General features: G+C 46.4%; 1 protein-coding gene across 4 annotated transcripts in view; it reads left to right on the top strand.

The window, feature by feature from the left end:
• Window positions 1-15604, top strand: part of LAMA3 (laminin subunit alpha 3) — a 239848-nt gene that overhangs the window by 144808 nt on the left and 79436 nt on the right. For 3 of the 4 annotated variants that reach the window (XM_059040920.2, XM_067015192.1, XM_067015185.1), the window contains 6 exons: window positions 4772-4916; window positions 5639-5779; window positions 7245-7406; window positions 10288-10386; window positions 12577-12660; window positions 15230-15460. In XM_059040920.2, coding sequence (XP_058896903.1) covers window positions 4772-4916; window positions 5639-5779; window positions 7245-7406; window positions 10288-10386; window positions 12577-12660; window positions 15230-15460 — 862 coding nt within the window. Of the gene's footprint in view, window positions 1-4766; window positions 4917-5638; window positions 5780-7244; window positions 7407-10287; window positions 10387-12576; window positions 12661-15229; window positions 15461-15604 lie in introns of those variants that run through there. The other variant, XM_067015186.1, reaches the window with a different exon arrangement.

The raw sequence follows: 15604 nt of genomic DNA, 5'->3' as shown, positions 1-15604 counted from the left end.
CTCTCACGTGATTACCTAACTTTCTGCATCTCTATGTCCCATGTCCTCCGTGAAAATGCACGAAGGTCAAGACTGGCTTATTCTACTTTTTCCCCTCCCTCCCATGTCCCCTAACACGAGGATGTGTATATATCAATAGAAGGCACTCAGTAATCATAGGATGAATAAATGAATGAATATAAGGTAGACTTCGGATTCTGGTTTAAAACTGGACTTGAATGGAATGCAATATTAAGGGATCCGTAGTATTTAATGAGCAAAGGGTAGAGTTCACCCTAATGCCTGACCTGGTGACCTGTGAGACACACGAGCACCCACACACGTGCAGGTGTCACTGCATAATGTTTGGCCCTGAGCTCATTGCCGTGGAGATGACTTCACTTGACCCTCATCCTCGGTGCTGTTACTCTGCACCTCCTGGCAGCAGCAACTGGAACTTTCTTGCCGTTGCAGGAAGGGCAGCTCCTCCGGTAGCACCGCGTCTCCCTGGAGGAGTGTGCAAGGTCAGGCTGACCGTAGGTCATTTTTAAAAGGCATTCAGCCAGACTTTGAGGAGGAAGTTTCCTTTTTACTGCCTGTTGTCACGGCACCACCCAAAACTCCTTTGGTTGCCTGTTTTTGCACAGGATTCACGTGTTCATTGTTCATTGCATTACACAGAATCCAGACATCGTATTTTCCATGTTGTGGTGAACACTTGCCCACCAGTCCCACCCGGGGTCCTCGGGTTCAGCTCCCAGGCCACTGCCGCTATCACTCTGTTCAGCTTTTTGCTTTTTTCTGTCCACTCTTCTGTGCTCGGTTGCTACCTACGTGCTGAGTGAGGCTCAGCGCTTCATCCCATGTTACCGATGCAGTTACACCCTCTCTGCCCAGCTCTCCCTCCCAGCACGTCATCCCACGGACGCCCTGAAATAAACAGGCAGACGTGTCTCCTGGTCTCGACAAGGGCCTTGCGCAGCTGTCCACCCTGCAAAATACTCCCCTTCCTTTTTTTTTTTGCGGTACGCGGGCCTCTCACTGCTGTGGCCTCTCCCGTTGTGGAGCACAGGCTCCGGACGCGCAGGCTCAGCAGCCATGGCTCACGGGCCCAGCCGCTCCGCGGCATGTGGGATCTTCCCGGACAGGGACACGAACCCGTGTCCCCTGCATCGGCAGGTGGACTCTCAGCCACTGAGCCACCAGGGAAGCCCATCCCCTTCCTCTCTTTTCCAGTGAAGTGAAAATATAAGAAAGAGGCTCCCGTCTGCCTGTCCTCACCTTCAAGGCCTGGGTCCAGGTTAACGCTCAGGGTCACTTCTCCCCCGGAGGCACTCAGGGTGTGAGAGGCTCGTGGGCACCCGCCTTCCGTGAATGCACCTGTTGGCCAGCAGCCCTGTGTGTTTGCTAAAAGAAGCGTCCTGGACTTCAGGATGACAGGCTGCCTGGATGGCACTTGTGACAAGAGCACTGTGCACAGACAGCATCCTCTTCCTCACTGCCAGGTGGGAGGAGCAGGGAACTCCCAGGCTAAGACGGGTCATTGCCGAAGTTCCTCCTCTGATCTAGGTTTCTTCTTCCAGACAATTTTATTTGGAGGGGTTTTCTGTACTCTCCCTTCCCATCTCTCACCCACCAGAGTTCTTGTGCTTCAGAAATAGGGAGTCATCTGGGAACAGTCAATTTTCTGCTGGCCCGTGATTGCATTTAGTTTGGGACTCACAAGAAGAGAGTAGGTGTTATTAACCTGGGCCTAGGAACAAAATTGTGTGTGCTAGAAAGAGAGAGAGAGAGAGAGAGAGGTGATGTAACCTGTGCATGGGTGGAAGTACTTTTCTGAGAAGATGGCCCATAGTTTCTCCAGCTTCCCAGAGGGTCCCTGACCTCTTCCAGAGTTTGCAGTCCGGAGTCTGCAGCAATCGCCAAGCACACTGCTTCCACCTTCCACCTAAAGCACTAGAGGTGTGATTTGGAGAATACTTTTCTTCCTCACGGAAACAGTCCCTGCAGGTATCAGGTAGGGAGGGAGATGAGGGGGTGGGGCTGTGCTGAATGACATTTGACCTGTCAGCAGGCCTTGCAGGTAAGAGTGATTTTGTCTTTTTAGGTGTGGTGAGTGGGATAAAGGGAAACACATCTGTTCCCCTTAGCTGATACCATAACAGGAGTAATGACAGCAAATATTTACATGTGCACGGCACTCTTCTAAGGTTTTTAGATTTTTATTTTATTAAATTCTCACAGTAATCCTATGAAGTGTGTATTATGAGCTATCTTTACAGATGAGGAAAGTCAGTTGTAAAGAGATTAATTGCTCGAGCTTCCTGTAAATAGAGTTGGGATTCAAACCTAGGCCACCTGGTCCCAAGTTTGTGTTCTTAATCACGTACAGAATTCTTTACTTAATTATAAGCAGATATTTGCCAAAGGCAAACTTACTGGGATATAAAGTTATATTTGTCTTTTTGGGGGATGGTCCCTGGGGTGAGATTATTTTTTAAATTGAAGTATAGTTGATGCACGATATTATATAAACTACAGGTGTACAATATAGTGATTCACAATTTTTAAAGGTTATACTCCACTTACAGTTACTGTAAAATATTGGTGTTGTACGATATATCCTTACAGCTTATTTTATACATAATAGTTTGTACCACTTACTCCCCCACTTCCCTCTCCCCACTGATAGCCACCAGTTTGTTCTCTATATCTGGGAGTCTGCTGCTTTTTCGTTATATTCACTAGTTTGTTGTATTTTTTAGCTTCCATGCATAAGTGAGATAATACAGTATTTGCATTTCTCTGTCTGACTTATTTCACTTAGCAGAACGCTCTCCAAGTCCATCCATGTCGCTGCAGATGACAAGATTTCATTCCTTTTTATGGCTGAGTAGTATTCCATTGTATATAGATACCATATCTTCGTTATCCTCGAGTGAGATAGGCGATAGCTTACATTTGGCAGCAAGTTAACGATAGAATATTTCAAATCAGATTGTACTCCTAACAGTCTAATAGAAATCAGATTTCCTAACACTTTCTTCGGACCCACAAGAAAAAATCAGTATGTAGATCCATCAGGCTTCAGCTGTGGAGCTCAGTGACCAAGCTGCCTCTTCCTCTCCTCATCTCTTGGGTGTTGGGCTTCTCAGCCCTGAGAAGCTTCGAGTGTTTTCTCAGCCACTCTTGTGCTCAGAGCTCCCTGGAGCCTCCTTGGAGCCCAGCCCCACACAGGCCATTGCCCCCCTCCCTCCCTGTCCACTGTCCAGCCAGACCACTGGGGGTTCTCCTTGCCTTCTGTCCCCTCACCCAGACCACGACGAGCCCCAGCATCCTCACCCTAAGATAGTTTGGAACCCATCCCCCCCATCCATACTGAGAACCTCTGCCCGCGTTCGGCCCCCTCATCTACCTGCTGTGGAACCGATCTCAGCTCAGTGCTTCACACACAGACAGCCGCCCTCCTTCCTCTCTGAAAGCTTTTCAAGATGACGGTGGTCCTGGGAGGCAGCGGCTACTGCTTCCCATCTCCCTCAGACAAGAAAGCAAGGCCTTGAGAAGTTGGATAACTTGCTGAGACACTGTCTCTAACACATGTGAGAGCTGCGGTGGAACTCCAGCCAGTCCGCCTTCAGCGTGCAGGGCTCAGCCCCTCGCTCCAGGGCCCCGGGACGGTGTCACAATGGCCAGTCCGCATGAGCCGGCCCCCTCCCGCCTCTCCAGGCTCATGGTTCAGCATTCCTGCTCATACCCCTGTTCCAGGAGCACCCGCTGTGTTCCCTGCACATGCCAAGCCGTGTCCCCTTGTTCCTGCTGTCTGGAACGCCTGCCCCACCTCCTACCCCGGGACATTTGGCCTTTTACACTCAGCTCAGGCATCACCTCCCCCAGGGATGCTGGGTCCGAGCTGGCCCTCTAACCCCTGTTTAGATCCTGTGTGTATATCGTTCACATTTCCACCTCAACACTTATCTTAAGAGCTCTCAGGCCCGACGACTGTGTCCTTCTGTGCACCCCAGAGCCTAGTACCAAGCCTGGCCCTTGGAATCACATCAATGATGGTCATTGTTTTTTTTTTTTTTTAATTAAGGTATAACTGACATGTAACATTATATTAGTTTCAGGTGTATACATAATGATTCGATATTTGCGTACATTGTGAAATGATCACCACGGTAAGTCTAATTAGCACCCGTCACCGTACATGTTACAATTTTTTTTTCTCATGATAAGTATTTTTAAGATTTACTCTCTTACCAACTTTCAAATATGCAACGCGGTGTTATTAACTATAGTCGCCATGCTGTACATGACATCCCAGGACCTGTTCATTTTAAAACTTTTTTTTGTTTGTTTTTTGGTGGTACGTGGGCCTCTCACTGTTGTGGCCTCTCCCGCTGCGGAGCACAGGCTCTGGACGCGCAGGCCCAGCGGCCATGGCTCACGGGCCCAGCCGCTCCGCGGCATGTGGGATCTTCCCGGACTGGGGCACGAACCCGTGTCCCCTGCATCGGCAGGCGGACTCTCAACCACTGCGCCACCAGGGAAGCCCTCATTTTAAAACTTTTGACCCCTTTCATCATCAGGATGATGGTCACCTTGAGCTATTTTGTGTGAGTGCCTTGTATCTGCTTCTCTCCATTCTGCCTTGGACGCTAGCACCCCATGGACGGGCCCTGTGTCTATTTAACTGGCTTCATACAGCAACTGCTCTGCGGCAGTGCAGGTCGGCTTTAGAAGTGTGTGTAGAAAGATGACGAGGACGTTTGCTTTCTTTGCTTAAGTACAGATGCAAGCCCAGAATCACAGGGCGGCAGTGTGACCGGTGTGCTTCCGGCTTCTACCGCTTCCCTGAGTGCCTCCCCTGCCAATGCAACAGAGATGGGACTGAGCCAGCAGCCTGTGACCTGGGGACAGGGTCTTGTCTCTGCAAGGTAAGACGGAATGTGCAACGCTGGACACGTCGACCACTGACCATTGTGAAGGGTCTTCATGCTGAGTCATTGTATAAAAGTCGGTAGGAAATGGGATTGACCCAAGGTAGATTTCCATAATGACTGTGGCATTTTCTAGTCATTCTTATTGGATAGAAATAGTTAGAAGCGAAGACCTCCCCCCCCCGCCCCCGCACTCCTCTTGTCCTTGGAAGAGGCCACAGACCTCCTTAAGAATCTGATGACAGATATATACTGTCTTCAGAAAAATCGGCACAAACATTTGTCTATAATTTCAAGGTGTGCGGGTTCCCCTGAAGCCTATTCCTGTCCCATGCACCCCAGGTTAATCATCTGTGCTCCAAGGCATTCTGCAGGGCGTAGGAGAGCTCCCGAGTCCCAGTGGATGTTCTAAAGTGGTACTAAGTGGGATGAACCTGTCCCCCCCCCCATATTGTGAATCTTTCTGGCTCTCTTTCTCTACCTTCCGGTTGCCAAAGGGCATCTTATGAAATCTAGGAAATCCTCTCTTCCATTTGTACATGGTATAAGAGTTTAAATAATTAATGTGGTAAAAAGCTTAACAGCCATGTAACTTTGGATGCTTCGTTAGCATCCATGTTCTATCTTCTTATGTTGATACTTAATTTGTGCACGTAGCTCTCTTCAGTCAGAGAACCTTTAGAAGGAATGATCTCTCGTTTCATGTTTTTCTTCAATAGGAAAATGTGGAAGGTACAGAATGTAACGTGTGTCAGGAAGGGTCATTCTACCTGGACCCAGCGAACCCCAAAGGTTGTACCAGCTGCTTTTGTTTCGGAGTCAGTCATCATTGTCACAGCTCCCATAAGAGAAGAGCTAAGGTAGGCCGGGCATTAGACTCCTTTTGTGTTTATTTAGTACTTCCGAATGAGGAAGTAGTGCATTGGCATGAAACGTGAAGGGTTGTGGGGTTTGTAGCATCTTGCTTGGTTAGAATGTTAAGCGTTGTGCTCGCTGGTCCTCGGCCTGCAGTGTTGTGTCCCCAGGTCCTCATGTCCCTCAGTTCATCAGCTCTCTGCTCAAGTGTCTCAAGTGCTTAGAGATGCCATCCCTCACTCTGTGGCTTCACCCTTCTCGGTGTACTTCATAGCATGTATCACAGTTCTAAAGGTTGTTTATTGCGTATCTATTTTCTCCACCACTCACATGTAAGCTCCTTGATACAATCCCAGTGCCTTGAGCAGGATCTGGAACATAGTAGATGCTCAATAAAAACTCATTGAATAAATGGAGTTAGTTGTTCTTGCCCCTCGTTTCTTCTTATCTGCTTGTCTTCCTGTTTTACTTTCCTTCTCACCTGTTTTAACCACATCTTGTCTTTAGCCACTTTTAAAAGTAACTCCAGAAAACTAAAACTTTTGTTGCCTTCATGATTCCATGAACCATTACTCTCATGTTTGCTTTCTTGTGTGACATGTCTTAATGTCCAACAAGTATTCAAGAAAGATTATTTTCTCTATTTTACTGCCTGCCTCCTGAAAGGAATGCAGGCTTGTAATTGGAAAAAAAAAAAAAATTAGTTTGTAAATCCACCCTGAAGTCTCCTCTTCTTACCCTCAGGGGAACCCGGAAGCATTATTCTGACTCTGTCTTGTCAGTTCCTTCTTTTTCTTCCCCTCATAATTTAACTCCTGGCTTCCTTTGTGATCTGGGGAATATTTAATTTTGATGCTCCTTGGGACTTCCCTGGTGGTCCAGTGGCTAAGACTCCATGCTCCCAATGCAGGGGGCCTGGGTTCGATCCTTGGTCAGGGAACTAGATCCCACATGCCACAACTAAGAGTTCTCATGCTGCAACTAAAGATCCTGCCTGCCTCAACTTAAGACCCAACACAGCCCAATAAGTAAATAAATATTTAGAAATAATAATAATTTTGATGCTCCATTTAGAGAAAAATAATGACAGAAGTCCACTGTATTCCACATCACATTTTCTAAGGCGCTCACCATTAAAATGTGCCCACCGCCCTAGTTATTATTCACACCCTTATTTGTGTATTATTTGAATATTTTTTGAACACCTACTAAATGTCAGGAACCAGGATGGGTGCTGGGCTACAAGGATAAGTCCCACGTACATCTGGTCACTACCCTTTGAGAATTCCTAGTTGCGATGGGTCAGGTGGGGGCTGAGTGGGAGTGGACTCCCTCACTGGAGTCAGACACGAGAGGAGATACCGGAGGGAAGCCTTTGAAGTAAGGTGGCTGCCCCACAGCTCTTTCTACTCTGCATAATTCAACCATCGCCATGCGCACACGTTTCCATCCATTGCCTCTGTGTTTCAGTTTGTGGATATGATGGGCTGGCGCCTGGAGACGGCAGACGGAGTGGACATCCCCGTCTCCTTCAACCCAGGCAGCAGCAGCGTGGTGGCCGACCTCCAGGAGCTGCCCTCGACGGTTCACAGCGCGTCGTGGGTCGCCCCTGCTTCCTACCTGGGAGACAAGGTAACCATGTCCTGCTATTCTCCCGCGCTCTTGCTGGACCTCCTCCATTGCTGCACGGGCATCATTTACTGGATGTCTGGAAGGAAGGTTCCAGAAGTTCAGGTTACTAAAACTGAAGAACTTAAGTTAATCACAAATGCAGAAGATAGAGAGGCTGAGGATGTTCGGGCCTCAGGGGCCCACATGGTTGCTCACCAGCAAAGGAAATCCTGCACCAGGTTCTTCCTGATTTTCACTTAATGCCAAAGAAATTTCCTCTGGGGAAATAACCATTTAAATAATATCTGCCTCGAATGGCACATGTATGCTTTCCTCAGCCAATGCTGAGAATGCTTTGTTTTAAAGCAGAAGAAGGGCCCCTTGTCAGGGAAACAAAAGCTGAGAAGTGACTCATGAGCTTATTAAAAGAACCACAGGATCCAGTGACAGCACGGCTTTCATCAGTAGAGTCGTGTGGTTATGAATACATTTTATTTCTTTTTTAAAAATTTTTATTGGAGTAGAGTTGATTTACAATGTTGTGTTAGTTTCAGGTGTACAGCAGAGTGGATCAGTTATACGTATACATATACCCACTCTTTTTTAAGATTCTTTTCCCATATAGGTCATTGCAGAGTATTGAGTAGAGTTCCCTGTGCTATACAGTAAGTCCTTATTAGTTATTTATTTTATACGTAGTAGTGTGTATATGTCACAGATGTAAAAAGCAAACTTATGGTTACCAAGGGGGGAAGGGGGAGGAGAGGGATAAACTGGGAGACTGGGAGTCACGTGTGGTTAGTCGCTCCTTGAGGAGCTTATAAAGGAGTTGCTTTTCCTTTGCTGCGTAAATTATTATTCCAGGATCTGACCGCCTACACTCGTTTATACGGACAGAAGTGTGAGCATCCCATAGGAACATCCTCAGGTGACATATGCACCTGGTGGCCCAAGATAGAGCTTTGGAGAAGGGGTGGATTTCACAGAGCCCAGCCCAGGCAATGCCGTAGTCTCACATCTACCATGACTAAATGTTCGTCCCTTGTCAGCCTGAGCTCTCTGATTCTGTCTTCAGGTTGAAGGACTATATGGATTTTGACCTCTGAGTAGGGGATATGTTGCTCCTCTCCTATAACCCCACTTCTCCCTCATGTGATATGCCTCTTCACGTCCACATGGCGAGCCCTGTACTTACTGGTCATCTAGTCCTGGCTAACAAATGACCCACAAATTTGGAAGCTTAAAGCAACAGGCCATTATTTTCTTGCCCAGTTTCCATGGATCAGGAATCCAGGAGTGGGATGGCTCAGGGTCTTTCATGCGGTTGTGGTCAAGATGGCAGCCAGGGCTGCAGGCATCCGGGACTGGAGGATCCACTTCCAAGCTCACTGGCGTGGTTGTCAGCAGGCCAGTGTTCCTGGCTGGCTGGTGGTCAGAGGCCTCAATTCCTATTCACGTGAGGCCCACCATAGGCTGCCTGAGGGTCCTCGTGACATGGCAGCTGGCTTCCTCCAAAGCAAATGAGAGAGAGAGAGAGAGAGAGAGGTGGGTGGGAGGGGAGAGGAGAGAGAAGGAGAGAGAGAGAGAGACAGGGAGGGAGAACAACATTTTTGTAACCTCATTTCAGGAATGACACACCCTCACTTCTAACATATTCTGTTCATTAGAACCCAGTCACAAAGCCCAGCCCACACTCCGGGAGGAGAATTAAGCTCCACCTCTTGAAAGCAAGAATATCGAAGAATATGTAGACATATTTTTAACCTCCTCAGTCCACTAAAAAGGCAATACTTAATCTCAATAAGATGATTCAAGATGTTACCTTGGAATACTTCCAGGTTCTAAGGTCATAACTCTGTGAAGCTGTGTAGGCTATAGATTCTAGGGAAGAACTTCAGTGGATTGGGAGCCCTGAAGGGCTGCCCCTTCTCCCTGCTCCAGTTTATTTGCGTCTCCAGTAAGGGTATTTTGTCTGCCTTCCCTGAGATGATGTTGCCTCTGATTTCCATCCGTCAGTCACTCCTTCCTTCTTGATCAGTTTTTACTTTAAGGGTGGGAGATATCAGGACCAGAGGTGATGTCGCTGTCTAAAAAACCCATGATCGGGGCTTCCCTGGTGGCGCAGTGATTGAGAGTCCACCTGCCGATGCAGAGGACACGGGTTCGTACCCCGGTCCGGGAGGATCCCACATGCAGCGGAGCAGCTGGGCCCGTGAGCCATGGCCGCTGAGCCTGCGCGTCCGGAGCCTGTGCTCCGCAACGGGAGAGGCCACGACAGTGAGAGGCCCGCGTACCGCAAAAAAAAAAAAAAAAAAAAAAAACCATGATCATCCACCTCCATGTTTCCACCACCATCATGCTGCGGAGGCAGCCCTGAGAGGAGGCCCATATACCTGGGGGTACAGGCGAACGTGGCTTATGCATCCAAGACAATGCAGAATCACTTAGGAAATATTCACCATCTGCCCTCAGGGGAAGTTTTCTTTTGACAATTTATTTTTAGAGGTTCATTTTGTAACTGATCGATATTAACCAAGTCTCTCCATTAAATAGGAAAGCAATGGCCTAGATTTCTTAGAATAGCCGTGGATTACATAGACATTTTGGTTTAGTCATCATCTAGAATAAAAGGATCTTATTTGTTTCTGCGTGACTATTTTTCTTTTTAACAGAAGTATCTTCTTGCTTGTAGAACTCAATCATGTTCATATTAAACATTTTAATTGGTGTAAAGTAGCAAGTTGAAATGCCATCTTCAATTCCACTCAGTAGAAATGACCATTGTTGACAGGCTGATTGTGTAGCTTTCCAGATCTATGTGCCAGTGTACTTCGTAGATGAGTTAATGTTGCCATGTTCTCTTTTAATGTTTGTGCTATTAATCCTACTGTTTCAATTTCAGGTTTCCTCATATGGTGGCTACCTCACCTACCAAATCAAGTCCTTTGGACTGCCTGGTGACATGGTTCTTCTGGAAAAGAAGCCAGATGTGCAGCTCACCGTAGGTGTCAGAACACGACCCAAGTAGCAGAAAGTGGTGGTTGCAATTGGTGCCAATCCAATTTTAGGACATCTTGATAAGTGGCCTACAGAAAGTTTGGATTAAGTCATTTCCAATATTTTGTAGAAACTCAAAGGGAAGTTTAGAGCATGTAGCACCTCCTCAGGATCCTTGGTCCCTGACCATCCCAGCCCCAGATGGTTTCTCTTTTCTTCCCTTCCAAAGAACTTAACCATCTCTCACTTGGAGTCTCACAATCACTGCCTCATCATAAACTTGTTTTATGTTTCTATCTTTCAATTTTGTCTCACAAACATTTTTGAGACCTCCCTGTTTGCAAAGTCACATTGCTGGGTTCATAAAGGACAGGTGATCCCTGTCCTCAAAAAAAAGTGTAACCAGGAGGGGAGATGAGAGAAACGACCAAAGACCTACAGTCCACTGAACAGTAAGCCTTTGAGACAAAGTTCAGACCAGACTCTGTGGGAGCTGGAGTCCAAGTGGGGGCTTATGTAGTCGGTGCCCTCAGAAGACTTCATGGAAAAGGTTAGTTTTGAGCCGCGCCTTTAAGAATGAGCGTGAGAGGAGAAACACCCTTCCCTTTCCCCGGCAGAGAGTAAGTTGAACCTAGGCAGAGGAGCAGCGCTCCAGGGGTGAGCAGTCCAAGTTGGCTGTGTTATCAGCATGTGCCGGGCCATTGAAAACAAGCCCGGAAGGGTAGGAAGGGAGGTGTTTAATGCCATGATGAGGAATTTGGCCTGAGGTAGACAGTGGGGAGCCCCTTTGGTTTTCTGAGAAGTGACACCCGCATGCTATGTGCCAGGCACGCAGTCCAGAACTGCAATCTGGAAAATTTCCTTGAGGTAAGGGGTGATATCACATCCTGCATTGAATCCCCTGCAATGTACAGAACCTCGCACATGGGGTGAGGTGCCATAGCCTGAACTTGTGTTATAATTAATGCGATGCAATTCCAACTTCCTGAAGGGTTTTCTTGTGTCATTCACGGTATAAGAGGGGACTGGAAAATCCCACACGCCTTATCCCAGATGAGGGCCTCACATCCTGGTAGCTTTTTGTGTTCGGGCATGGCCGTGTTGTGTTTTGTCTCTACTGGCACCCAAGTGTATTGAACTGTTGTTTTAAAAGGTTCTCAAAGGAACCTTTGCAAAACAACTTGAAAAGGAAGCACTCAAGATTTTAGAGTTATAGTCTAAGGAAAAATAGTTCCACGATAAAAATACTGTCATGACATGTTGTATTTCAGCTCCATTATTTTTGCAGAGCATCTCAAATTCAGGCCATTAGCATGCCTACAGTTTACTGCCTATATTGTCATGCAGGCTCTTGGAATTCATGGAGAGGTGCTGACCAAAATTTCTTCTTAATTTATCTTCAAACATGGAAAGTAATTTAGGCTCATGAAACATTTACTCCGCTGCTTTGTTCCAAACCACTGAAGTTAAAAGCCTATGGGCATGTTTCTTAGATTAAGGTTTTCAGTTAGTGATCGTAGATAATGCTTTTCTTCCTGAAAACTGGCTCTAATGAATGAAACCCTTTGGGGTTTGGGGCTACAAAAGAAAAGCTGTACTTGTGTGTGTGGGTGTGGGGTGAGAGTGCTGCTTCTGGGTGATGACCCTCCATTGGACCCTTGAGAGCCACCCTAATGGGGACGGGCGTGTGGAGGCTAAGTGAGCAGGGCTGGGTCCTGCAGGGTATGGGCTGCAGGGCTAATTCCTCCGCCACGTTCCCGCTCTGCTGCTCCCTATCTATGCAGCCTGCACAGGCAGCCCCGCCAACCTTCTACCCTCCCCGCCCTCCCCACTAACCCACCCCGCAGAGCACTTTCTCGCTACCCATGTGGTCCTGTAGGTAGTAAGGAAACCAGCACCTCATGCATTGACTACAAAGCATCATGTTTTAAAAAAAACTGTTTCCACCTTTTTAAGGCACTTGCAGTCAAAAGAATTTTCCTGGTTTCCTATTTGTGAAAATGAACCGTGTTAGGGCTTATTATTCCATTAACACGTTACTACTGCTTTTGCCAGTCAGTTCATTTTGCAGCCGCTTTTTTAGAATCGGGCATCTCACGTAATGCAGATCCATAGACGTTTGTTCCTAGATCAATCATAAACCTCAAAATATCCCAACCAAGCCACTAACACATTCGTGTGTTTCTTTAAACAGGGTCAGCACATGTCTGTCATCCATGAGGGGCCGAATCGCCCCCGGCCAGACCGGCTGCATCATGGGCGAGTGCAGGTGGTAGAGGTAATGGAAAAGCAAGCATGAAATTCTTCTTGATGAGCCTTTTTGTCCCACGATTTAGTTCTTTCAAAGAGTTGTTTTCCTGACTTATTTTATGAATTTAAAATATTAACTATATTTACATAAATGTAATTTAGATATCTAAATTAAAAATATAAATTATAGGGGCATCCCTGGTGGCGCAGTGGTTTAGAGTCTGCCTGCCGATGTGGGGGGCATGGGTTCGTGCCCCGGTCCAGGAGGATCCCGCGTGCCGCGGAGCAGCTGGGCCCGTGGGCCGTGGCTGCTGGGCCTGCGCGTCCGGAGCCTGTGCTCTGCGATGGGAGAGGCCACAACAGTGAGAGGCCCGCGTACCGCAAAAAAAAAAAAAATATATATATATATATATATGTATAAATTATATAAAATATACAGGGCTCCATCCTCACAGGGCTTTGTTGCACCATCTTAATGGCACTTACCACTGTCTCTCCTGTTTTACACCTAAGTATCCTTGTTTTGTAAACTCAGTGCCTGGGACCTGGTGACTGTCCAACAAATGCTTGGGGTGAATAAAAAGAAAAGTCACAAAAACATCTAACACCAAAAGAAGTAAGAATAATATAGCTAAATAAAGGAAAGCTCATCAAATTATAAAGCATTGTATTAAACCTACATGGTTACCATTATTCCTTTAGAGAGTTCCAATTATATTATTAAATACATCCAATGAGGATTAGTACATGTATCCTCAAGGTGATACTTTTTCAAGTACCTTGAACTCCCTGACACATTGTAACATTTCTGTACTGGTCCTCACATACAATGGAATAGTATTTGGCAATAAATGGAACAAAGTATGGAAACTTTCCACAGTGTGGATGAACCTCAAAAACATTATACTGAGGGAAAGAAGCAAGACACAAAAGCCCATCTATTATGTCATTCTGTTTATATGAGAGAGGTGATGCCAGCAAAAATGGTGAAGAACCTGTTTTTCGTCCATAAAAGCAGTGTGGCAGAAATGGTCAAAATCAACTGTTTTAGAACTCTGACAATTAACCAAAGGCTTGTGGAATCTGAAAAGCATTTATTCAAGAAAAGTGGCTGAATCTTTTTCCAGTAAATGCACACTACTACATGATCTGCAGTTGCTTGATTTTTCAAATTTGTAACCACAGGTATGGAGAGCCAACTGTGAAGTTATACGCAGAACTTTGACTGCTCATAAGGTTGGCACCAGCATTATTCAAGGGTCAACTCTATGTTCAAAAGAACTGAAAACAGGATTTTGAAGATATTTGCACACCCATGTTCCTTGCAGCACTATGTGCAATAGCCAAAAGGTAGAAGCAACTGAAATGTCTATTGACAGGTGAATGGATGAAGAAAATGTGGCATGTACATACACTGGAATATAATCCAGCCTTCAAAAAGAAGAAAATCCTGTCACATGCTAGAACATGAATGACCTTTGAGGACAGTACACTAAGTGAAATAAGCAAGTCACAAAAAGACAAATACTGTGTGATTCCACTTGTATGAGTTATTTAAAGTACTCAGATTCAGGGCTTCCCTGGTGGCGCAGTGGTTAAGAATCCGCCTGCCAATGCAGGGGACACGGGTTAAAGCCCTGGCCTGGGAAGATCCCACATGCCGCGGAGCAACTAAGCCCATGCGCCACAGCTACTGAGCCTGCGCTCTAGAGCCTGTGAGCCACAACTACCGAAGCCCATGCGCCTAGAGCCCGTGCTCTGCAACAAGAGAAGCCACCCAATGAGAGGGCTGTGCAACGGAACAAAGAGTAGCCCTTGCTCGCCGCAACTAGAGAAAGCCAGCGCACAGCAACAAAGACCTAACACAGCCAAAAATAAAAATAAATAAATTTATATTTTTTAAAAAGTACTCAGATCCATAGAAACAGGAGAATGGTGGTTGCCAGGGGCTGCGGGAGGAGGAAACAGGAGTTATTGCTTAATAGGTGCAGAGTTTCAGTTTTGCAAGATGATAAACTTCTAAAGATCTGTTGCACAATGATGTAAATATAATTAACACTCTTGTACCCTACTGTTAAAAATGGTTAAGATGGTAAATTATATGTTACATGTTATTTACCATCATAAAAATAAAATAATATGAATGTCTGTGTGCAAGAAAAGATTGTACTATCACAATTATGAACATTTAATGAATGATCTGAGCTGTGTGACTTATTCAGTTTCCATGTCTCTCTCCTGTATCTTTCTCACTCTCACTGCTTGCACAAATAAAAGTGCATTTTACAATAAGCCTAACACTGGGAAATCTGATTTCATTTTATTGCTCCTTATTTCCTGCCTTCATTTTTTTCCCCCTTCCTCTTGGCCTTCTCCCTTCTTGGAAATAACCCGGGACATGTGACTTCTGAATATAAATCCACTGTGTCTACTTACCTATCTTATTTTAGTATTTTTCCTGATGCATTTTATTTTATTTATTTTTTCCCCTGATGCATTTTAAATGGCTATTGGATTCCTTCTGGCTGGCTGTCTCTGAAGGCCCTGGGAGTGACCTTACCACAGGGGGACCCTTGCCTCTCTGCTTTCACATGTAGGGAAACTTCAGACGCGCCAGCAGCGGTGCCCCCGTGTCTCGGGAAGAGTTGATGATGGTGCTGTCTAGACTGCAAGGTGTGCGTCTCCGGGGCCTCTACTTCACTGAGACACAGCGGCTCACCCTGAGCGGGGTGGGGCTGGAGGAGGCCTCAGAAACAGGAAGTGGACGTCGAGCACAGAGTGTAGAGATGTGTGCCTGCCCCCCTGACTACACAGGTGACTCATGTCAGGTAGGAAATGCTCCCAAACCATAAAATCCCCCCAGGGTCTCCTGTGGTTGGTGTTCCTGTCTGCTGTCCAGCACTGCTGGATGATTTGGGGCCCTCTGACCATCGAACAGATTTCTGCTGGGCTCCAGCTTCTATCTTACCTGG

Source organism: Kogia breviceps, chromosome 15, assembly GCF_026419965.1.
Source record: "Kogia breviceps isolate mKogBre1 chromosome 15, mKogBre1 haplotype 1, whole genome shotgun sequence".
In the NCBI taxonomy this organism is placed as follows: domain Eukaryota; kingdom Metazoa; phylum Chordata; class Mammalia; order Artiodactyla; family Physeteridae; genus Kogia; species Kogia breviceps.
Note: the sequence above shows the minus strand (reverse complement) of the source record. Positions and strands in the feature narration are given on the sequence as shown.